The sequence below is a fragment of the Cynocephalus volans genome, chromosome 5 (assembly GCF_027409185.1).
Source record: "Cynocephalus volans isolate mCynVol1 chromosome 5, mCynVol1.pri, whole genome shotgun sequence".
Taxonomy (NCBI): Eukaryota; Metazoa; Chordata; class Mammalia; order Dermoptera; family Cynocephalidae; genus Cynocephalus; species Cynocephalus volans.
In genome coordinates this window covers 164,738,605-164,763,105 of record NC_084464.1, presented here as the reverse complement: position 1 = coordinate 164,763,105, position 24,501 = coordinate 164,738,605, and the positions used below count along the sequence as shown (strand labels likewise).

At 57.6% G+C, this 24,501-nt stretch overlaps 1 protein-coding gene across 1 annotated transcript in view; it reads left to right on the top strand.

Annotated features, from left to right (window-relative positions):
- The first annotated feature begins 10,038 nt into the window (after nt 1-10,038).
- Nucleotides 10,039-24,501, top strand: part of FRMD1 (FERM domain containing 1) — a 37,357-nt gene continuing 22,894 nt past the window's right edge. The window contains 8 exon segments of the mRNA XM_063098388.1: nt 10,039-10,120; nt 10,378-10,462; nt 13,369-13,549; nt 13,920-14,107; nt 14,378-14,474; nt 15,660-15,884; nt 15,886-15,981; nt 21,605-21,695. Coding sequence (XP_062954458.1) covers nt 10,039-10,120; nt 10,378-10,462; nt 13,369-13,549; nt 13,920-14,107; nt 14,378-14,474; nt 15,660-15,884; nt 15,886-15,981; nt 21,605-21,695 — 1,045 coding nt within the window.

Here is a 24,501-nt window from a genome sequence, read left to right as displayed (position 1 = left end):
AATTTGGATTTACCTTCTCCATGTAAAATAATTGTTGCTATGTGTGATAACTCTTTATGTACATTGACATACTTACGTACATTAACATTAACAATACTTGACATTTTATGACATTTTTCACAAAACAACGTAATTATTGCATGAAGGGCTCGTGGTGACATTGCAGAGAAAAAGGAGATCTCAGAGAAGAGGAGGCAGCGTTGAGCTACTGGACTCCACGAAGAGACACAGCGGACCCCAGCAGGTGGCGGAGTGCTATGGACAGCTCTGCGGAGCACCGAGCCCATCAGCCCCACCTCCACTGGAGACATGACCAAAAGGTGAAAGCAGTTTGAGGGCCACCTGAAAACCACCGCGACCTGTAACAGGGCAGACTAGTTAGACAATATGAAGAGGGCTTCTTCCACACAATGACCTCGGGTAAACAAGGGAGTTGTCAACTCTCCGTGACAAGCTCATAAACAAATGCAAAAACCAGAAACACCAGGATGAAGGCAATGTCTAGGCATCGTGACACCTGGGACCTCAAGCCCTATGGGAAGTCTCTGGATCTTGCTGGTGTGGGATCTCCTGTTCCCAGCAACCAATGCCATTTCCATGCGTTTTATTGTACCACAACTTGTACCCAACTGTCAGGCTGTCCTAGTTGAATGTAAATGAAAGACACAAGCAATTCCTTGGTAGATGAATCTGTGGTATAACTGAACTGAGTATCTGGAGAGTCCAGAACAAAACATGACTAAATGGAGCTGGGTGAGCTCTACCCGAGTTGTCGCATTTGAGGTTGGCCCCGACATACGACTTCATTCACTCAGCAGGTCACTCTCCAGTGCCAGCAGCTTTGCAGGTGCTTGGGGTTCAGCAGAAAACAAAACAGACAAAAATACCTGCCCTGCTGGGGCTCAGACTCTAAGTAGGGGAGTCAGTCGAAGCTGATGAGTGAGTGACAGGGTTCGCGGGAAGATGAAAAGGGCTCGGAAGGGAAACGAAGCTGGGAACAGATGGGGTGGGGACAGGCGGGGACAAGGAGAAGCAGGAGTTTGAAAAGGAGAGTGAGAGAAGGCCTCGCTGAGGAGCAGGCCGGGCGCCTGGGCCCCTGGCAGCCGAGGGCATCCAGCACAAGCAAGGCCAGGTTTGCATGCAGCCTTCAGGCTCTGGAACCAGACCCTCTGCCATTGCTCACTCTCCGTTCTTCCCCCAGACATCCCCAAGACTTCTTCCTTCATTCCTGAAGGTTTCTGCCCAGATGTCACCAGACCAGGGATCTTCCCCGGTCACGCCCGGAGGGGGTGAATCACCCCGGGGACAATGAAGCTTTAATGTCAGGAGGCCAGGGCCTGTTTTTGTCCTGGTGGTAACATCCCTTCCCTTCCCAGAGCCCCTGGGCTGAGCAATCTTCATGCCCCCCGGGCTTGAGCCTGCCCAGCAGCTCATGTAAACACCAGCATCACCCCACTCCCCAGCCACCGCCCCATCCAGGTGGCTCTGTGTCTCCGGGCAGACTTCCCCCTCCGTGATTCTCTGCTGTCTGGTGTCTACAGTCCCCCACACCAGGCAGGCAGCAATCGCTTCCACATGCGTGCGTGGGTCTGGCCCAGGGCTGCGGGCTGTTACAAGCTGGCAGTCAAGGCCCTAAGGTCAGGGGCAGACGCGAGGCCGTGGCCAGTGGGGTCAGCAGGCTGCAGTAAGCGAGCGGTGGGCGCTTGGGGTGCGGAGAGGGCAGGACGCTGCAACCCCAGAATGGGGCAATCCTGGGACTGTGCGACCCTGGGACAGTGGCTGGGAGCACGTGGCATGCCCTCTCGCTGGTCCAATCCTGAGGCCGGGACGCGTCACCCTCTACGCGGCTCCACCATGGGGGCTACAAAGCGACAGCTGTGTCCACTCCGCTACCGTGGGACCCTGACCCTGAGCCTGGAACAGGACCCAGAGCCCGACGGGGACTCTGCTCTGACCTGACCCCTGCAGGTGCGCGCATCTGTCTCCACTGGCAGGGGCGCCGACAGGTGAGGGGACCAGGAGGAAGAGGTCTGGGGGCGCGGACAGCTGTCACTCTGGCCACCATGGGCCCATGACTGTGAGGCTGGGTCAGGGAGGACAGGCCGGCCCACAGGGTCCCTGCCCCGCACCCTGCCTGCCTTTCTGGAAGAGCCCCAGGCCCTCCACCCCCCACCCCACCCCAGGCCCCCTACCCACCCCCACTCTCCCTCGGTGCCCCCACCCTCTCCCCTCCTCCCCTCCGCATGCCACCTCCTGTCTCCCCTCCCATACTCCCCCCTCTGCCTCCCATGCCTCCTTTCCGGTGTCTGTGAGCAGGTGCAGGGCCCAGGGTCACCATGGATCCAGGTGTGGCGGGGACTGGGAATTGGGGGTTTTCTGAGCATGTTTCAAGAGGGCATTAGACCCTGGGAGTCGACTGTGACAGGCCTGGAGGAACTTGGGATCTGCTGGGGGTCTTCTAGAAGCACCGGGTGGAGTTTTCCCCGGTTTCCAGGAGTTGCTGTACCTGTGGCTGCTACCAAAGGCGGGGAAGGCAAACCCCAAGACAGGCACCCCGCAGGGTGCCGCTCAGGGGCTCAGGCCGCAGGTTTGGGTGTCTGTGTGCACCCCACCCCACAGTGCTGACAGAGGTGACAAGGTGCCATGGAAGCATTTAACTACGAAATTGAGGACACTGCCTTTGTTCCGTGAGATCCCCTAACGCCCTCCTTTCTTCCTTCCCTGAAAATAAGGCTGGGCAGAGAGTCAGTGAAAACGGACCTGGCACCGATGAGGGTCTGCAGGTGTGGAGTTGGGTCACTCTGGGTGAGTGGGGACAGGGAGCTGCCTGCTGGGTGACCCTAAAGCCCACCCCATCCCGAGCTTGGGAACTCCGCCCTCTCCTTTCTGTGGGACTGTGCCCCTCTCCCCCCATTAAGTATTAACCAAAAGTTGGCTGGAGACAAAAGTGATCTGTGCCCACACCTACCCAGTGAATTCCAGCATGGTGGGAGCAGATAAATCCAGCCCGTCTTTCGTCTTTCTAGGAGCAGGAACGGGGAAGCGCGGAGGAGCGGCCCCAGCCCACGCCGCAGGCCGAAGAGCCTGCCAGGCCTCGGGTGCTTCCCTGCAGAGCAGTCGGTACCCATGTGTGGGAGCCCAACCCGCAGTTGACAAGGGGACCCCGTAAGCTGCCTCACCACTTGGCACAGTTTGTGTCTGGTTTACCCCCCTTGCACTTTACGAGGATTTTCTGGTGCCCAGGACAGTGGCAAGTTTGCAGCTGGTGACTCGGGGCACACTTGCAGAAGTGGCCTTGGCTATGTGGAGTGGACGCCTTTTGGGGTTTGCAGGGCATTTTTGTAGGGATGGCCTGGTGGGCCTTTGTGGGGACATGTGCTCCAGAAGTAAGGAGGTTGTCTGGGCCCCATGGAGAGCTTTCTGAAGACAACAAGGTTGTCATCACCGGCTGATTCTATAGGATTCTGGCCTGGACCCTGCCAACCCCCTTCAGTGACGAGACATGAACTTGAGCTCAGGAAATCCTAACCCACCCATAGACCAAAGAAGACAGAAACCTGAGGACTCGAGGGTGTTTTTCAGCAGGACCTGGCAGAAGTAGGGCCCTGGGGGCTGGGTCGGGGGCAGGGCCTGGCCACCTGTCACCATCACCCCTGGGTCCAGTTGAGCTAGAACTGGTCTGACCCGCGATGACCCTCTTTGGTCCTGATCCCTCAGCCATGTACCCTGCCCCTCCCCCTGCTAACGAGGATCTAGAGTAGGGCTGCATTTCATTTCTTCTAGAAAGGAGAAATTCTGCCCTTAGTGATGCTAAGGATAAGCAGTTGCTGTAAGTTCTGAGGAGCTTTGATCAGTGGACTAAGCTCGTTTCTTGCAGGTAAAACTCCAACAGAAGGAGCACGCTCACGTGCTTGCTTATTTAATCCCGTCTGAGAGGTCCCTGGTGTTGTCACTGGGGTTTTACATGATTGGGCAAATACCCAGCAGAGAAGAGGTGAAGGGGCAAGCGTGTTCTACAGTGCAGATTCTGCTCAAAGTTTCACAAATACTTTGTTTAGGAGCAGTGGAGTTATTTTCTTTAAAACTCCAAGGTGCGCTGGGTTCTGCAGTCTCAGTATTCTATGAAGGGTAGTGGTTTCCTACCCAAGAACTGCTTCCTTAAATCCCATTTGAAGTGCTGTCGTTAAGATGCAGACAGGCACCTTGGATTTGATGTGGACTTTGCATTGTTTTCAGAACAACACAGTTTTGAATGGTGTTCAGGACTCTCCTCTTTACAGGCTGGAGCCCAAGCTCAGCTTTGCCTGGGGACATCCTCAGACATCACCTGTTGTCCCAGTACAGTCACCACTCACAAGTGTCATGGTCACCCTGCCTGAGCTCTTCTCCCATCCTCTTACACATGTGACCTCGGCTTCCAGGCTGGGGTGGGCAGCAGGTGTCGAGTGTCTACACCTGACTCTGATGGCCCAAAAAAGAAACTGAGGCCAGATACACGTAGCAGGCTTTATGCAGCCAATACAATGATTACAACTGGGGAGACCCATTGTTCCGAAGAGAGCCAGCAGAACTTAGCACTTTACAATCACAAGAAGGGGGAAGGATCAGAGGAGAGAGAGGACAGCCTGCCCAGTCACTTCATCGGGTTTTCTATAGGTTGTGCGTGACATGCAATGACCAGTGCATATTACAGGCCATTTGTTAGATGAGGGGGCAGAGCCTGCGGAGAGCAGGAACTCTGCTCTGGTCTCAGCCCTTGGTCTGGGGGACAGACAGAGCCTTCATCACAAATCTGCAGATGCAGGTGACGCTGTGGCAGTGCAGGTGCTCTGGAGAGCTGTGCCGTGCTGTGTGCCTCCCAAGTACTTGTCTTTCAAGCAGCTGCAGTGCACTGGGCACCGTCCTGGGACAGGGGACAGGGAACAATTTGTCAAATGGCCTAGGGTCGGGGTTGGGGTCAGAGGAGCCCAGGTGCAGTGGGGCCACTAGATGTTTAATAGGGAGGCCGTGTCTCACCTGATGTTTTCAAGATCTCTGAAGCGGCTGTGTGGGGAGGGGAAGGGGACGGTCAAGGGAGGGAGAGGCTGCCTCAGTGGCCCAAGCAGGAGGCATAGGCGGCATAGACCCAGTTGGATGTGGAGCTGGACGGAGAGGGCAGAGGGGCTGCACACAGCGGGAGTGGCATGTATGGCTTTGCAGGGTGGGGCATAGCCCATGGTGGGGGTGCAGAAGGGCGGAGCAGCATAGGGCCACCTGGCCTCAGCTGGGCTCTGCGTCATGGAGGAGGGGTCCCCGTGGGATGCTACCTGGGTGCAGGAACATGTGTTTGGATGAGGAAGCAAGTAGGCATGGAGTCCAGGGTATCAGAGCTCCCTAGAAAAAAGAGCCAAGATGACGTGTGTGAAGGGCCTGGCCCTGCATGGTGGCTGCTGGCGCGTCCAAACTGCGCTGGGAAGGGGAGGCCCGGGAGGAGCAGACATCTGCGGACACCTGCAGACGGACTGCCTCCTTCCCAAGGGCACTGCATCCTTGCTCTTAAGGCCTTCGACCACCGGCGAGGCCGCCTGCACGGGGTGGGGCACCCACTTGACCCAACGTGGGCCGATCTCAGTGTTCACCGCGTCTGCAGGACACCTTCACAGCAGCATCTGCAGGACACCTTCACAGCAGCATGTGCAGGACACCTTCACAGCAGCGTCTGCAGGACACCTTCACAGCAGCGTCTGCAGGACACCTTCACAGCAGCGTCTGCAGGACACCTTCACAGCAGCGTCTGCACTGGCATTTGCCCAGGTGTCTGGGCACTGAGGCCCAGCAGCTGCTCGTCCAGGGGCCTGGCCAGGTGACCAGCTGGCTAAGTCTGATGAGCAGTTTCCCAGGTGGGAGGTGGGAGGAAGGAGGAGCCTTCGTCCCCTTCCCTGCCTCACGTGCGTTGTCTTTCTGTCCTTCCTCCAGATGCGGCTCTTGCAGTTACTCTCTCGAAAGAGACCACTCCCCAGTGCTGGTGCCCACCACGGCCCCTCGGACGGGCGGGTCCCTGTGTCCCTGTGTCCCTCTGCTGCTGCTTTGTGCACCCCAGGAAGCGGGTCTGGTAAATAGCAGGCGTTTGGAGAAACCAGATCTGCGCAGGACAAAGCAGAGCAGCTGTGTTGACTTCAGATGAAAGAGGACATGGCACCTACCGCCCCGGCCCCGCGGTGGCTCTGCTGTCACTCGGCAGCGTTCCATGAATGGCAGTAGGTCGGGTTTTAATTTAACCCGATAGTGTTGACTAACATGTGCATATTTTTAAAATTGTTTTTGATACTTTCCCATTAATGACAAAATTTGGTTTCGTCGTCTCCTTCCACATGTTGGAAATGCTGAGGGCACCTGTCGCGGCTGCTTTTCCTGGTTTGCTGAAGGAGACCAGGTACGAGGCACCGGCTTCTCAACCTATGCGATGAGTGTTTGTGTATAAACACTGCTGAGCCCTGGGCCCACTTCCCAGGGACGTGGGTGCCACATTTTGTAAGGATGTGCGTGGAAATCAGCTCAGGAGTGTGACAAAGGCCCCCCTGGGCCTGTGCTTGCTGACCGTGGGTGGATGGAAGGACACTGGGAAGACCCTGGTCCAGAGCCTGGGAGGCCTGCGGGGCTGTGAGTGGCCCTCTTTGAGACTCTTTGTGCTGGGTGTTGTGGCTGAGCAGCGACTTGTTGTGCCCAAGACCACACCAGAGCAGCAAAAGCAGAGTCCAAGCCCAGGCCAGAGTGACCTCAGAGACTCAGCCGTCCCTTCTGTCCTTGCTTTTCAAGTTGTGAGCTCTTTCTACCTCTAGAAGGCCCTGCTTAGGTTCATGTTTCATGACCTCCGTGAGAGGGAGCAGGTCGGCTCTGCAGCCGCACTGCCCAGGAGGGCACCCTTGTTACCTCGGTTGTGCCTCTCTGGCAGGAGAGGTCCCTCTGGAGGGACCTGGAGTGGACAGTGCTGTCCCTGGTGTCCTGCTGGGCGAGTCCAGTGCTCTGTCCCATGGTGGCCAAAGCGCCACATTATTCTGGTGACTCAGTACCCCCCTCTATATCTGTAACCCTGATTTGTAAATTCGTGATGCTGAGCACAGAGAAACAGCAGCGTCCTGCTTCTGTTAGACCAGTCTTTTGTTGATTCTTTCTGAAACTGCGGGAGCACCTCTACTTATGGTGGCAGGGTTTGGAAAGTCCCTGTCTCCTTGTGCCCTTGTCCAGGCACCCAGGACATCCTTTGGTCTAGAGCTTGCTGAGGCCCGTGAGAATTTAGGACCTGCCCTGGGGCCTCCAGGCCGAGGAGTCTCTGTCTCTACTACAGACCTGGGCTGCAGTGTTGGGAGGGGCTGCAGAAGTAGCCCGGCTGCGTATTTTGTTCTAGTTTCATTGGTTGGTTCTGTTTCTTATTCCTTGTGGGCCTCAGTTTCCTCCAACTGTAAAATGGAAAAAATATGAAGCTTTTGCTCTTATGGGATTGCACTTGTGAAAGCATTTGAAAAAGTTTCAAGCAACATATAAACATGAGGTCTTAGCTGTGCTCCCCAGAGTGACAATTCGGGCAGTGGAACCACTCCGTGTGGTACCACACCAAGAGGGCGCCTTAGTGTGTGCTGTGTACGTCGGGCGGTGATGACGCGCCCCCGTGGGCTCGCCAGCTGCAGCAGATGCACCACTCGATGAGGGTGCTGATAGTGTGGGAGACTGTGCGGGGCTGGGGCAGAGGGAACCCGGGAACTCTACGTCCTGCTCAGTTTTGCTATGAACCTAAAACTGCTCTAAAAAATACAATCTGTTAAAAAACACACCCACAATTTGTCTGAGGAGAGGGGAGGAGGCCGTGACAGGGGTAGGCCAGGCTTTGCCGAGCAGGGCAGAGCTTCTAGAGCCAGGTGCTGGGGAATTTAACTAACCTGCCCAAGGTCACCTGCTAGTGTGTGGCTGGGCAGGGACTCTGGGCATTTATAGAGCGTGAGCATCTCTTAAGATGCAGCGAGGCTCACTGTTTAAACTCACAACACAACGGCACCCAGCACAACACAGGGGAACAAAAAACCTAGGTTTCCCTTCACGTTCCAGCAGGAGAAGCTCGCCTCTGCTGCAGTGCACCTGCGCAGGGACTCCTCTCCTCGCAAGTGAGGGAGCGGAAGGGCTTGGTCACTTATGAGGAGCCTCTCTCCAGTCGGCTGTTCAGAGAATCCTGTCATGAAGGTGAAGATTACGTTTCTCCTGCTGGGAGCAGACACACGGTTAACACAGTCTCCCAATAGTTCCAAGGACTCCTTGGCCTCTAAATCCCATGATTTGCTTACTACAAAGACCTAAGAACCACATTAGAGGCTCTGTGAGAAGACTGTGACTTTGTCTTGGTTTAAATCTCTAGGATACGACTATAACCTCGAGCAAGTGGAAACCTTGGGAAATCTGAGTCCCCTTGTAAAAGTTAAACACATGTGTAAACTTGGAAGGCTCCTTGTCATGTCTGCAATGACTTTTCCACTTGGGGTTGGCTGTGGCCAAGTGTACTACAGGACGTGTTTGCTCGTTGCAGTCAACATTCTGCTCATCAGGCCAGGATGGGCGCACGCATGACGAGTGGTGACCACCACCTTGAGTTCTGAGAGCACTGGATCCTAAGAACCATTTTCATTGGCCAGATGCTGTGTGTTATGTGCAAGTCGAGGCTGCCCCTGTCCTCTTGTCCTTGGCCTGGTCTGCCTCACAGGGCCACTGCGAGGAGGTCTCCCTAGTGGCCTTCTGTTCAGGTAGTTCAGACTGCTGTAACAGGATGCCAGAAACCGGGTGACTTACCAACAGACGTTTACTTCTTGCAGTTCTGGAGGCTGGTGAAGTCCAAGATCAACGCATGGCAGATTCGGTGTCTGGTTCATAGATGGCACTGTCTCACTGTGTCCTCACATGGTGGAAGGGGCAAGGGAGCTCTCCAGGGCCTCTTTCATACGGACACTAATCCCATTCGTGCGGCTGCGCCCTCATGATCTGATCACCTCCCGAAGGCTCAACCTCCCAGTAACATCACCTTGGGGGTGAAGATTTCAATATATGAGTTCTGGGGGGACACAAACATTCAGACCTCTGAATAGATTAAGTCATGTATCCACCCATCCAGTGAGTCTTTTCAAAGCCCTGGAGACACACGAGGACTGGCTGTGGAGGAGCCGTGTTTCAGCAAGCAAGACAGCAAGGAACAAAGGAACGAGGACATCGTGGTGCCATCAAGTCTCAGAACAGACGGGAACAGGAAGGTGTGTGGGTGCCTCGTCAGAGGAGCCCTCCACAGAGATGACATTCGAGCTGAGACAAGATCGAAACATCGCTCACACAAAGATGCTCTGAGAGCAGCTGAGGCAGAGGGCCAGGAAGCCAATGGCACTCAGCCGGCTGCAGCTCGGCTTAAGAAATTCATGGGGAAGTCAGCGGTGGAAACCTGGAAACGCGGCTGCTCCTAACAGGCCACTCCCAACACAATTTCTTGTTAGCGACACACCTGTTCCAGAGTGAGACCGAGCGGGACCGGGCCAGTGCAGGGTCCATTTTGTTTGTTAGTGTGGCCCGTGGGGGTGCAGAACAAAGGCCATTTGGTTTCTGATGAATCTTTGCATTTCAGTTAAGCCGAGTTGACACTGGGGCCTCCATCAGATGAGTTCTGTGACCCAGTCCAAGCAGGGAGGCACCTGCCGGGTGCAGGTGTCACGCTGTGAACGGGTCCTCTAGTGCAGTTTGAGCAGCAGCTCAGCAGCACCGGGCACTGCCGGAAAGGCAGATTCTTGGGCCCTCTCCGTGGGATTGCTGGAGGCTCCCAGAGCTTCTGTGCTGCAATAAGCCCCCAGGTGATGAAGGTGCCCAGCAGAGCTGGAGGAACACTGCTGTAGGGGTGGCGAGGAGACGCAGGAGAGGTCAGATCCAGGCCTTCCTGTTAACGTCCGACTGAGGGCCCAGGGCGCTGAGGAGACCTGAGAAGCAGGATGGGCAGGAGGATCTGTAGAGGAGCTGGGGCCAGGCTGGAGGCCCTGAAGGATGGAGAAGGACTTGGGCGGGAGGACGGGTGGAGAGAACGTCCCCGGCAGAACAGTTTCCGAGATGCAACGAGCAGAGCTGGGTGAGAGGACGCGGCCCGGCCTCTGTTGGGAAGGACACTTGCCAGGGCCCTCCGGTGCAGCTCTTGGCTGCTCTGTGACTGACAGGAGCGTGGGAGTGGCTGAGCTGAAAGGGCTTTAGGTGGGAATAACCATTTCAGTCATCGAGAACCAGGAAGATATGGGAGGCCCTTTGTGGTTTTGCACTAAGTCCTTGACAAGTCTACATGCGCCTTCAGGGTAGTAACGGTCTGTGGTCTGTGGGCACCCCTCCCTGCAGCCCAGGGCAGGGACTGGGCCGGGGACCGGGGACCCCTGCGGAGGCAGCAGCTCCTCCTGGGCCTCAGGGAATCAGCCCAGCCCGGGTAGGGCGGGGGAAGGCTTGTTGACAGCCTCAAGGCTCCAGCAAATGGTCAGAGTTGGTGGCAGCCAGGAGACCTGGGCACCAGAGTCGGCTCTGAGCCTGGGCTTGCAAGTGGGGGAAGTGGAAAGCACAGGCCACCGAGAGGGTCCTGAGAACCAGACTGGCCAGCACTCAAGAGCGACGTGTGCAGTGCAGCAGGCAAGGGACCGTTATTAACTTGAACTTGAGCTCGGCAGGTGTTTGCTGAGCACACACGGTGGGCTCAGATGGGCTCCCGGCAGCAGGAGGCAGGAGTGCGGGTGTGATCAGCTTTGCTTCCAGGGGAGACAGGCAGACCATCAAGTCCCGTGGACACCTGTTTAGATCATTTGAAGGGATTAAAATTTGTGTTAAACTGAGTTGAAGGCACGTGCTGTCCTAGCTGGGGGTGTGTGGAGGAGGCCAGGGTGGGGAGGAACCTTGGAGGGTGTCTGTCCACACAGCTCGCCCACCGGCCTGGGCTGCCTGCGTGGGAGGCTGAGCCCTCCCGAGCCTCTGGCCGTCTGGGCTTCACAGCTCAGGGCAAAGCCGGCAGCCGCCCCAGCTCATTCCTTCCTCTCAAGCGGGTGGAGGACTTTTAAATTCTAAGTTAACCGCAGAAGCAGCCAAGGCTCTGCCAAGTTAGTGTTTGTGCACGGGAAGGTCAGGTCTGGAGGAGGTGTGCGGAGGGAATTCTAAGAATCTGCTGTGCGGGTTGAAAGAGCAGCACTGAAGGCTCAGGGAGGCGGAAGCCGGAGCTCCTGCAGCTGCAATGAGCTGCTTCTCCCGCTTCCCTTTCTCCCAACCCCTCCTCCGGCCCCCAGTTTCTTTCCAAGGCATGAAAAATAATAAGATGGTCTGTCACTCTGGGAGTAACCTAAAGGACTGACCCAGAGTGATCCTAGGGCTCCTCTGTGACCAGTTAGGGGGCTGGTGCCAGTGGCAGGTGGGAGGTGGTGGCAGCCCCACCCAGTCCCCAGTGGAGCGAGCCCAGAGGTGGGAATCACTCTGATGTGCCCACACCACACAGCCTCCCGAGCCTCGGTTTTCTTATCTCTAAAATGGGGATGAAGATCTCACCCTCCAGCCTGTTGGAGGATGGGGTGGGAGGCCCGTCAGGCTGACTCGGGGACCAGTAGAGGGGGCCTGTGGGACAGGTGGGCCCACAGGGTTGGGAGACACGCAGGACCCTGCCCACACTAACACCTCTGTCTGTGCAACTGATCCTCGCTCCAGCCCAGCTTCGGCCCCTCCTGGGCTAACTCCTCCAGTGCCTGTGCTGGTTCCCACCTTGTCTTGGCTCCCTGTGGAGGGGGCCAGGGCCCCAGCCCAGGATGGGGCAAGGCTGGCCTGCTTTCTGGAAGTTCATGAGGCTGCGTGCTTTCTTGCTAGGCTGATGGGTACGTTCCTCCACTTCCACGCCTCTCAGCAGCTGGGCCAGTAAGGCCCGCACCTCCACCCCCACCCAGCCTGCTCCTTACAAGCTCCTGCAGACACGACGCCCTCGGGGTGGGGCTTTCTGGCTCTCTAAGGCCAGGGCAAGCTTCTGCCTCCCTGTCTGTATTTAATAACAGTGTGGCTCCGGACTCTCCTGGGGTGATCTTCTGCCCCAAACCCCTCTTAACCGGAGGCTGGGAGCTGTGAGGACTCAGCAGTGCTGGGGCAGGCTGGGCCTGGGGCCCCCTTGCCCCTCTCTCATGCACTGAGGGGGCCCAGGTAGGGTCCTGGAAAGTGCTATGCCCTTCTGTAGAGGGATCTCTCTGCCCTTTGTGGGATGAGCCACCCTGCCACACCAGGAGGCACAGGAGCATGGTTACCCCCATGTGTGGGGGAACCTACAGAGGGGCCCGCGCTCCCCGGCCCTCCCTCCGAGCCCCATGGTGATGAAGACCACTGCTGATGCCCTGCACCCTTTCCTGAGTGCCCACGGCTCCCACCTTGTTGTTGAGCTTCGTGTCCTGGCTGTTTTATCACCAGGCAGTTACTGTCCTATCCCCTTTGACAGGGAGGAGGCGTGACTGCTCCACTGCAGGGCGTTTCCTCTGGAAGAGGCCCTGTCTTCACCCCTGGTGTCCCCCACACCTGATGTGTGTGTCCCACCCCCAGTGTCTTGCAGAGCCTGGTCTTGGGAGGATGACACAGAGGGGTTGAGAGGGGATTTCCCCACAAAATTCTGCACTGTCTTAGTTCCACAGGGCAGACTGAGCTTGACCTACAGGAGCTGCATTTACAAATCAGAATAAAGGAAGAATGCCGAGGTCTGGGACTCTTTTGGAGGGAAAGGTGGGGTCCTGCCTGGGATGCCAATATGCATTCTTTTGGGAGCGTCACTGTGGGCATCCAGTCCTGGGGGAGCAAGCCCAGCACCCAGCTGCCTCCACATGCAGTGACATGCGGTGCACCTGCAGGGACGTGGGGTGCACCCAAGGAATGTTGATAAACCTGCAGGGACGTGGGGTGCCCCTGAGGAACATGTATAAACCTGCAGAGACATGGGATGCACGTGAGGAACACAGATAAACCTTCAGGGACGTGGCATGCCCCTGAGGAACACGGATAAACCTGCAGGGACGTGGGGTGCCCCTGAGGAACACGGATAAACCTGCAGGGACATGGGGTCCACCTGCAGGAATGTGGGGTGCAGCGGTGCTTGCTGCTTAGATGAAAAAGGAATGTGTAAAATCACGGTCTTTCTAGCCACTCTGTGCAAGACAGCAGGGACCCCCTGCAACTCGTCACTTTGGAATCTGCAGCCAAAGTTCAGTTAAAAAGGCAAAGAAGCTTGTGCCCAGAGACCAGAGGTAGACTTGGCCAGGTTCATCCTCCCAGCCTGCCTTAATTGAGGTTAAGAGTTCTGAGTGGGCAGTAAGCAAAAACACAACCCTGCAGTGTCAGCAAAGAGCCGTCCCCAGCTGCCCTTTGCTTCCTTTCTGGCAAGCTCTTCCCAGCTCCAGATGCGAACAGGCGACTGGATGTGACTGTCCTGTGCAGCAGCTGGGATTCCTCAGCTCCTGTGGCTGCCTGCAGCACTTCCTGGGGGCCCTACCTTGGCCTGCAGTGCCCAGGGGAGGTGAGAGGGGACAGCCAGCTCATCCTGTCCCCAGCGTCCACTTGGGTGTTTCCCAAAACACTGACCTCAGTAGTTCCAGGAGACGGGACTCACGGCGGGTTTGTTAACGAGAATGAGAGCTTCTAACACGGGTCTCATAAGTGCTGTGGCGGGGGGCCCGAGCAAGTTGTTAGCTTCTCTGTGCCTCAGTTTCCCTACTCACAAAATAAGCAAAATGCGTTGCTTCTGGCCAGCATTCCTTTCCAGGAAAAACATGACAAAAGGAAAGTACTTTATGAAGCGCTGTGAGACCTCAGGATACTACAGAATAGCAGCGGCCACCAGCACCAAGGGCAGGCGGCCCTGGCTCCTCTTTTTGGATTTCAACCAGACGGGGTCAGGTGGCAGCAGGGAGAGGACCCAGGACATGGCAGATGACATGGGCAAGGGAGTAAGTGTGGAGCTAGACCAGAGGCATAGTCGCACCCCAGCCCTGGCCACTAACGGAGCAGCTGCATGGCGTAGCCTCGTGAGACGTGCGGTGGAGAGGAGAGCGGGGGCTGGAGACCTCCAAGTCCGGTGAGAATCCATTTATGGCATTTACCGACGAGAACACATGGGTTTCTCTTCCTTTCCCTTTTTTGTGACTGGAGATGTGTGGAGCTCATTTGCCAAATATCACCTTTGACATGCCAGCACCACACATGTAATAGGGCTCTGTCGCTTCCGATCATGGACTTGCCCAGCACAAGACCAGTCCTTGGGTTCCTGGCCCTCTCCCTGGGGAGCACTGGGTTCCCCACAACCTCCGGGGATCCCTGGAGACTGCCATTCGGCCTGTCTGTGGAGGCCTCTGCTGCTCCGCACGGCGCCTCTCACCCGTGGAAAAGAGCGGCTACCCCTGTCCTTTACTGTAACGTTAGAGCTGGTGACCTTCAGCCGGGGGGTGACAGGCCATCCAGCCAGGGGATTGAACTGCTAAGAATGCAAGTGCCGTAAAGAGGAGGGGAATCCAGAATCTGCTTTCCGGGGCTGTTCAGCCATTTCTTTAAATTGTTAAGCTCTCTGCTGAAAGCATCCATGTATCTCCGAATGACGAAAGGTTTGCATGGGCTCTGGAGAGAGAATGATGCAGCCGGCTCAGATTCGTGTGTGACCTGGTGCGGCCCGGGAGGGCCTCGGTCTGACAGGAGGAGGGACATTGCGGGCAGACCAGGCAGTCAGGGAGGGTGGGGTCTGAGCGTTCTAAATCTTCCAAAGCCCACAGGGCCAAGGCCTCAGGGGCAGCTGGAGCGTGAACTTCCTAAGGCTGAGCAGCTCCCCATCAGAGCCTCGTGCATTCATCAAACCAAGGACTCTCAGACTCTCTCTTAAAGAGGAGCGTCTTCAGGACACCATCCAGGACTTACCCAGGGACAGGAAACAGGTTCAGCGATGCTGGCCAAGGACTGTGGGAACTGAAATTCCCTGAACCTGAACCGCCCTAAAGGGCTGGTTGTCTTCAGGGCCACTGGTCTCCTGGGGTCCCATCCCCCCTTTTTAATACCAAATCTGGAGTGTTCCAAGGCGTCGTCTCATATGCAGTGGATGACAGAAGATGGGATACCAGGGCTCTGGGGGCGACACTTCTGCACATCCAAGTCCACGTCCACCCCGAGCCATCCTGACTTGCCTCCTGGCCTCCCACCCGCTGCTGACAGGAAGGGGTCGGCTGGCCCAGGCAAGAACAGAATCGTCCTCAGCTTCCAGCTGCTGATGGGAGCCGGAGGGCCCTGGAGGCATGGTCTGGCGCGGCCTCCATGCTGTGTTGTTTTGGGGCCCTGGTTTGGGTGTCTGCGTCCGTGAGGCCTGTGTGGAAAGGGGAGCAGGCTTGCGGGCTGGCAGGGGACCTCTGAGGAACTGTGGGGTCACCTCGTGGGGGAGTCAGGGTCCCGGCCCCGCCTGCCGGGGTCCCATGGAGGTCCTCAGCCCTGCACTGGGCTGCTCACCCTGTACGGGGGCGGTGCGTGGCCGGGTGCCCGGCCTGAGATTGTTTATTTTTACTCCAACCAACCTCCCACGCCCAGCTATTCACAGGCCTGACCCTTGTCCTGTGGTGGCCGCAGCTAAATTCCTGCTGCTTGTCTTTCAGTCCTTCTCCCAGTGCCCTGGAAGGCACAGCTGGAGAGCTTGGGAGGTGCTGAGCACCTGCAGCCAGGTGGGGGGCCTGGGTGACTGTGGCGTGGTGGGGCCACCTGAGAGGGAGGCACGTGGGCTATCCAGCCATCCTGCCCCTCCCTGGATGAACCCTGACATGATCTCTCCTGCAGGGGCGTGGTGGACGGAGCCTGGTCCTGAGAGCCCTGCGTGCAGCCGGGTGGGAGCCAGCCCTTGGGACAGGCGAGATGACTACAGAGCACAGGGACGTCCTGGTGCTGCTGCCCACCCAGGAGCATCTGCGCCTGGTCGTGGGGGTAAGCAGGGCCATGGGGGTGGCCAGGTGATGGCCGTGGGGTAACTGTGGGACAGTGGGGGTCATGTGTCCAGGTTGTGACCAGGGGAACAGTGGGCACCATGTATTGGGGATGGGGGCACCTGGGGTATAAGGGAGCATCAAAGGGGCCACTTCACTGTGGGGTGCACATTGTCAGCCTGCTGGGCTAAGTGTGGCCCGCTCCACCACAGTGTTCAGTGTCCTCCTGGGGCTGGGCGCTGCCCGGTCCACCTACAAAGTCCAGTGTCCTGGGGCTGCCTGCTCCCCGCACAGTATCCAGTGTCCTGGGACCGCCCGGTCCCCCTGCAAGGACCAGAGTCCTGGGGCTGGGCACTGATCGGTGCCCCCCACACAGTATCTGGTGCTCCCCTGGTTGATTTTGTTCTGAAGGACTGATCCAATCTCTGAAAACTGTCCTCTGAGCCTGTTGCTGTGATCTGGGAAGGGTGATCTGAGAGGGGAGAATCTAGCCACGCACTTTGTCCCTGGTGACCAGGAGGCTGTAAGGCTCAGCTTCCCATGTGTCCTCTCTAGAGAAGGCTGTGCAGACCTAGTGGGAAGGCCAGTGAAGGGCCACGAGAGGCCGGAGAGAGACGTGACGCCGTTAGACGGCAAGAGACTGAATGTACGTAGCACTTTTCAGCCCACTGCAGCAGCACTTTGGGACGTTCAAAGCAGCCACACAAGCCCGGTGGCTCTGGGGTGGGGTTTGGTACCTGCCCTCGGGTCCTGCTAACCTTCCTCCTGCTGCTGTCCACACTGGGCTCTCAGCTTCTCCAACTGTGTCTGTGTCATCAGGGATGTGACGTCCACGGGGTCCCGTGCCAGCATCTTGAGAAGGAACCTGCTCTTCCTTCTCCAGGTCTCCGCCCCACCCCGTCCCTCTGGGTGAGGGCCTGCGTGGCCCTGGGCACCCCCAGGGGTGCAATGTCACTTCACCCTCAGGTGCAGTGGGCGAATCCCCGTTCCCTACCCCAGGGTGGTCTGTTCACCGGCTCCCCACCTTCCATGGGAGGACGGACACTGGGTGCTACGCCGGAAGTCACCAGCGTGACTGGGTTCCCTTTAACAATTTCTGGTACGAGGTGTCTGTTTAGCTGCCACGCCACTCAGATCTTCCTCTTCTGAGAGGGGTGAATGCACAGCTTGATCTGACGAGCACTCGGCGGGCGCTACCACAGGTGCTGGCGCAGGCCACAAGCACCGATGCCCTGTGACGGCTGCTGGCCTGACAGCCACCTCAGCCGTCGGCCTCCACTGAACCCTGTGTAAGCGGAGATCAAAAACCAAAGCGAAGGGCCAAGACATGTCATGCAGGCTTTCTTCACAAGGTGTGTGGCACTTCTGCAAAGTCCCATCCGATAATTCTGCTGGCTGAAAACCTGAGCTGGACAGCTAAGCGGTTGCCATCTATCCCATCGAGACCGTCTTCCAGGATTTACCCGGACACCCACCCTGTCCGCGCCCACACTCCCCGGAGAAACAGCCTGTCATTTGTGTGTGTGGTCCTGACCTCTTCACGCAGTCTGCTGTGTCACTACCTGACCTGCCACGCCACTGCCACCCGGGCTAGAGTGAGGCCCGGCCCCGTGTGCAGCCCACCGCAGGCTCAGCCGTGCCCCGTCCTCCATCCCCGGTGGAGACGCGCAGGGACAGGGCCCGGTTCTGGCTCCTCAGAGGAGTTGCAGGCGAAGGAAGTGCGGCGGGCACGGCAGAGAGGAGACCCCCGCAGACGGGCCTCGACGGGGAGTGGACGGTCTTCTTACTTGACGTCAGCTCTTGCCATGGACGGGGACGAGTCTGAGACCAAATGCCAGTGAGAGCTGAGGAACTCACCCTCCATGCCAGCTGGTGACAGAGCCCGGCTCCTCCACAGGTGGCACAGGACATTTCCCACTGTCAGGGGCTCCTCCATGCCAGCTGCCCACCATGGGCAGGAGGACCTGGCCTGGGCCGGTGGACATGCTCTGCTGCTCACGTCTAGGGATCTATTAAAAGGACAAGCCAGTTCCAGCCAGGGGTTTTTTGGGGGGGCTTTGGTTGGTGGTGGGGTGGTCCTCCCTGTCTCCTGTGCCCTATTCCAGGTACCGGGTACACGTCCGACCTCTCGACTGCTTGCTTTTCTTACAGGCCGTTTTTATTGCTGGCTCCTCTTTCTATGTGACTGCCACATGCAAACAGGCCGCAGGTGCTTCTCACCAGTTGTTTGAATGAGAAATGAAGTAACTCCCAGTTCTTGTCTGTTGCTCTCTTCTGGGGGTTCTGAGCTGTGTCCGAGGCCCGTGCCTCGATGGGCCCCTGCCCATCCTCTTTATGCATCAACTCCCGAAAGCAGTGTCCCCCTTTCCTACAGCGACGGCTGCCCTGTGTTGAGCCACTCTCAGCCAGTGGCTCTTATGAGCAGCTGTTTTGCAAGTGAGGAAATTGAGGCCCAGAAGCTGGTGACAGCTGAGCCACGTTGCCACGTGCTGAGTTGGGACCAGAACTCGGGACGGTCTGTGACACCCATCTGGGCTTTCTGCAGCACGTGGCCTCGCCGACCCCGGACCCCAGAGAGGATGGACCCTGCCGCTGTGCGGCCTGGGGCCTCAGGAGACGGCCTAAGTGCCTGTAGGTCTCCAGGACCCCCCACTCCGCTTGCGCTGGACGCTGTCTTGTGGGGGGACTGGGACGCGCCAGCCCTCTCGCTGGCCCGTGAGGGGAAGAATCGCAGCGGACGTTGCTGACTGAGAGAAGCCAGTCGTGGCTTCAACACGTCCCCCCAGGAAGGCTGGGGGAAGAGCGGGGGGCGCTGCTCTCCAGGTGGAAGTGGTTGTGTCTGGCGGTGCCGCTGGCCACTCGGGCTGTCGGGTCCGATGCAGATGGTGGGTCCCTCTGCTCCTCTCCTTGCTCGCTGCTCTCATCTCACCTGCCTGATTTAGTTGAGCGCGGACGGACAGGAAAGCCCTAAGAGGCCGGCTGGCCCTTGAGATGTATTTTCAGGTTGAGAGTCAGTGCGGATCACGAGGGGGCGGCGGTGAGCGTGGGGGGCTTGGTGGAGAGCGCGGCTCCCGCGGCTCGACCCACCTTTCGGATGAGGTGGAACACAGACCAGGACACAGTGTGACTCGCTCAAAACTCATGGAGACTTAATCCCTACTGTGACAGTGTGAAGAGGCTGGGAAGTCCCATCATGGTCATTGAACGGTGACTAGATTGCGAGGTCCGTGCCCTAGTGAAAGGATAGATCCATTGATGGTTTAATGGTGGTTGTGGGCGTGGTTCTGACGGCTTTAAAAGGGGAGTGCAGGAGGAGCTCTCTGCTCAGCTATCCACCATGTGACACCCTGCGCTGCAGTAAAGCCACCACCCACGAGACCCTCAACAGATGTGATCCCTGGACTGTAGAATTCTCAGACTCCAAAACTGCAAGAAATAATTTTATTTCTTTGTCAATTACCTGGTTTCAGGTATTTTGGTATAAACAGAAACAGACTGATACACTTGTAATATCTTCCTATAAGCCCCCTGGAATCTCTTGTCTGCCTGGGGATACGTTTCTGTATTTGCATAAATGCCAACACTTAAGTCTGTGGGAGCGTCTCCCTAAGCCTCCGTGTCCCCATCAGGTGAGGACATGCTGGAACTGAGCAGAGGGTTTTCCAGCAGTTTCCTGGCGTCTTCAGAGTCTCCTCGGGCCGTGGGGAGGGGTTGGTAAGAGGACCGGGGTCGGGGGTCGGTGCTGGGCTTTGGACCCTGCTCATTAGCATGAGAGCAGCCCACTTTTCTGTTTCCCTCGCTGAATTTCATCATAAGATTTTGATTGAAAGACTGTGCACCCAGAACCAAGTGTGAACCCCCTGGATGGAGACACGCCTCTTGGTTTTTGAGGTGCCCACTGCGTTGTGTCTAAAGCTCCTGCAGCCCCTACCTGGTCCTGTAACATGCAGCGACAGGCCCGCTTCCTTCGGGGTGTGTGCACATCTGTTGGCACAAGGGAGGAACTGCAGCACCACCGTCACTTAGCCACACGTTTGTCTCCACGTCCAGGGAGCAGGAAAGTGTGGCCTGGAAAGACGGATGCTGCACATAGGCATTGCTGTCGCTGTAGGGTGGACCCAACGTCCCGCCAAATTGAGTGGATAATGACAAAGCCAATCCTCCCGCAATGTGTCATGGAAAAGCAGGAGCACATTGTTTGACTTGAGGTGACACAGATCTGCTAATTCAAACAGCCTTCCCCAAGTCCCAGGCACCCCGCTACCCCTGGTGTGGCAGCTTTCACAGTGGAACCGGGTAGGTTCCTCAGAAAAGTCTAACGGCGGCCCCTCAGGACTCGGCACATCGCGTGGTGGCTGGAGCACAGGCGACCTCCTCTGGGAAGCTTCCTCTCTTATGTGGTTGAGAACCCTCAGCTGCCCGAGGGAAGGGAGGGCTTTTCATTTGGCAAATGCTGAACAGCCAGCCGGGAGCTTAACACCTGTCAGGACCGACTGCAGGAAACGCAGAGGACAGAGGGGCAAGCCAGCAGATGTGCCCCGACATCTGGGCACCTCAGCAGAGAAGTCCCAAGGGGAAGCCCTGCAGAGGGGGAGAGGCCAGTGCATCCCAGTCCAGGGACTACTTGGGGGTCCTGGTTCAAAAAGCAGAGTGTAAAAAAACGGACAATATGTGGATGTTTGATATTAAGAGATTATTGTTAAATATTTAAGTGTTGGAAGCATCATTTTGATGATGTAAAATAGATTGGAGGACAGGTTATGTCGAGAGAGAAAGAGAGCGCAAGCCCTTACCTGCATATACACAGAGGAAAAATGCCTGTGGGTGCATTAGCGTGTGCAGGAACACGTGACCGCAGCCCAGGACGTGGGCACCACGTTCAGTAACACGTGTGTGATTTGTGACCACAGCCTAGGATGTGGGCACCGTGTGTGAGATGGGCGGGGAGGTGGGTGGTGGTGGAGGGGTGCAATGGTTCCTGCTGGGGACAGGGCGCTACCCCTGGCTTGGCTCCAGCAGGACGTCCCTGCAGGAGAAACGGCACAGTCTCCCAAGGGACCGTGAGCAAAGGTCACTGGCCTGTGGCTCCTCCAAGGCCAGGCACAGACTGCAGGCAGTGCCCAGAGCAGGGACAATGAGGTGGCTGGATAGAGCCCACCCAAGAAAATGTTCACCCTTCTGGGTCAGGGACCCTCTCCCCCAACCCCAAGCATCCCCATTACAGCCACGGATGCCTGTTTCTGCGGTTCAGAAAGAACCCGAGTTCAGGAATGGTATCACTGGCGCGTCTCGGGAAACACCACGTGTAGGCCAGACACGGATGGAGGGAGGCCTCCCCACCCCCACCCTCTCACGCCCACACCCTCCCCCCTCACAGGCTGCTCTGGTGGGTTTGGGGGTCATATTTAGTCTTCAGCTTTGGCAGCCAGTGGGTGGCCCTGACCCATGACCCCTGACCCCTGCCAGGTGGGGAGCAGACTGAGCTAAGCAGGCACTGCTCACTAGGCCGCCTGACTCGGTCACCCCCCTGACATCCCCCGACTCCCTGCTGGGCCTGCGACGTGTCTGGGCACCTGGCTGGTGGCAGCTGCTGGACCTTAATACCGCTACCACGTCTTTTGCAGGTGAAGGCCACCGGACGCGAGCTTTTCCAGCAAGTGTGCGACACGATGAGCATCAGGGATGCCCCCTTCTTTGGCCTCTGCGTTGTCAGAAGTAAGTGAGGCCCAGACCGGCCCCAGCAAGGGCTGCCCGGTGGCCGCACTGCCTCTGGGGTGCAGGGATGGGTCCTCGGGACTCAGGCCTGGTGACTTCCCACTGCTGGTGTCTGCCATGGCCCAGCACATGCAGCAGGATGTGGGGTACCTCATGCTGCGTCTACGCTTGAGCATGCACACCCACATGTGCGCACTGGCACACACAGCACACACACCCACACTTGCATCTTACACACTCACAGACTCACAGGGGATGCCTCCCCCACTTACACACCATGTGCTAGTCGCACACACTTGCCCAATCCTTACACAGGACACACATTCACAACTCACACATGAACTCACATCCATGTGCACACGTGCACATACTCACACATCACACGTGTGTTCACACTGAAACACTCAGACACACACACGCACACATCACACACATGGTTTCGCCTCCCTTCTCAGTTGCTCTTATTCTTTCCAGAAAAACCGCGGCTGGAGCTGCTGGCTCAGGTCTGCACCTCCGATTCTGCTGTTCTATGTGGCATTTGTCTCTAGGGGTTTCTGGAAGCATCTGTCCAGGAGCAGAACCCTGGACTTACATGGAATCTTACCTGGAATTCTCATGCATTGAAACGTCAGAGCAGATGTGCTGGCAGGAGGTGGGGCCGGAGCCCTCTGCACTCCCTGTCCAGAGGTGTCCCCTATAAGCCCCCAGTCACAGGACTCCATGGACCCTGCAGGTGGATGGATGAGCCACATGAACCACGAGGTGCTTGGTGTGTGCAGGGTGATTCCCAGCAGGCCAGTATGGCCCCCAGTCCCACACCCCTGATGCCACTGGGAACAGTGTATGCAGCTGGCCTCAGGCTGAGGACGCCAGAGCACTTTGTGTTGCCTGAGGAAGTGGGTGGCACCACGTGTATGCAGTTCTATAAATGGGGTGGTTCCCATCTATGACTGGAGGGTCGTGGGGTTACCACTGTAGACCACCGCAGACCCCTTGTCCCCAGCCAAGTTGAAGAGGGAGATTGCACGGGACACGGACAGGGACACAGGGTCAGCTCCGGCTGCTGACTCTCTGCACGGACTGTCCCGGCTTCTGCCCCTCCCCCTTGGCCAGGTGGATGAGCAGCCCCCCAGGGTGCCCGCATGGGAGAGGGCTGAGCAGACTTCCTCCTGGGCGCTCCAGCCAGAGCAAGCCCCAGTGCCCGAGGGGTGGGCGAGAAGGGGGTCTGCACGGGACAACAGCAGGATTCCTGCTCCCCCTCAGTGACCTGTAGTGCTGCGTCCTGAGCAGTGAAGGTCACGTGAGACATTAAGATACTTCTGGATGAAACCATCCTGCTGCGACCCTCCTGCAGAGTCCTGGGGTTTTATCCCATGTTTCCCTCCCGCTCCGCGAGTATAGACAAGAGTCAGCCTTCGCCAGCTGGGCAGACGTGGTTCTGCATGGTTTGGGGCTGCCAGGCTCCTCTGTGCCCAAGATGCAGGGGCACTGTCTGTAGCAGGTGTCTTCTGTCTCCTTTCTCTCAAATCACTTGGTGCCGGGATCCATTGCTCCATGTCAATGGCTGCCGAGGTGGAGGGCCCAACTCGGGACCTGGGGAAGGAGAACCACTGTGACCGAGAGAGGGGACATGGTGGGGACCTGGGGGTCAACTGTGTTCACGAGACTTTGCACACTTAGACCTCATCCTGAATCCCACAGAGGACCCCAGTGAGCCTGATGCAGGGCTGGTAGGACTTGCAGGGGTGGGGTAGAGCTCTGGGGACACCTCCCTTTTCTGCTGTGTTTGTCAGGCACTGTGCCCCCCCGCCATCTGGGGGCTCAGATAGCCTTTGGGAACAGCAGACAGACCACGCCAGGGCAGGCAGGGTCAGTGCCCAGTGCTGGGCTCGTCTGGGAGCACACACTGGTTTTGCTGTAAAATCTGAATATTAGTGGACTTGCCCCAATTTGCAGGGAAAGCTTTGTCCCAATATAAAGTTTTTGTCTACATCCACTGTTAACCGTGTGATGCCCGGTGCTGTGTGTCTGTGTCAGCACAGGCAACAAGTGGAAGGAAAAACATATTTATATATAATGTAGGATCTTGACTTATTTGGAGGGAGGGGGGCGTGCGCCAGCGGCAGGGCTTTAATGCTCCATACGTGACATTTCGTCCTAAAGTCGTCCCTAGTTGGTGGGGTTGAAGCCAGCATCACCGCGGAGTGAGCCTCCCAGCGTCCTCGGCCCTGGTGGGGCCAGCCTGGGGAGAGGCCAGTAGTGGGCGACCGCGTCAGGGACAGGGCTGGGGCCTTGGGCCGTGACCCCCACACACCTCGCATCGAGGGTCTCTGTCTTACAGGACTAAAGACACCCTCATGATAAAGCCCACTGCACAGGGAGGGACCTCCCCACATGGTGAGCTAACTGTTGGGATTCTTCTAGACCTAAGCCAGGGGCTGGGTGCAGGCTCTGGGGCCCTGCCTCACTGGGACAGGGTCGGGGTGATGGTGCCCTCGACCCCAGCCATCCATCTTCCTGAGCTCACATCTCTGTGGTCTAGAGGCCACGTGGCTGTGTGGTCTTGCCACTTCCAGGCCCCTTTCGTCCTGGGCAGCCACCAGCCCTCTGTCTGCCCACCTGGCTGAGGTCACAGCTCTGCCACCACCTGGCCACCATGGGGCCCCTCCAGGGCACCTGAGTGTGGGGTGTGTGCCGACGGGCATGCAGCGAATGCCCTGGGCTCAGGCAGCCACAGTTCCCGGCAAAGGAGGAGGGGGTGGGTGTGCTTTCGTGGACTCCAGGCCTCCAGACCTAGGAGTAGAGA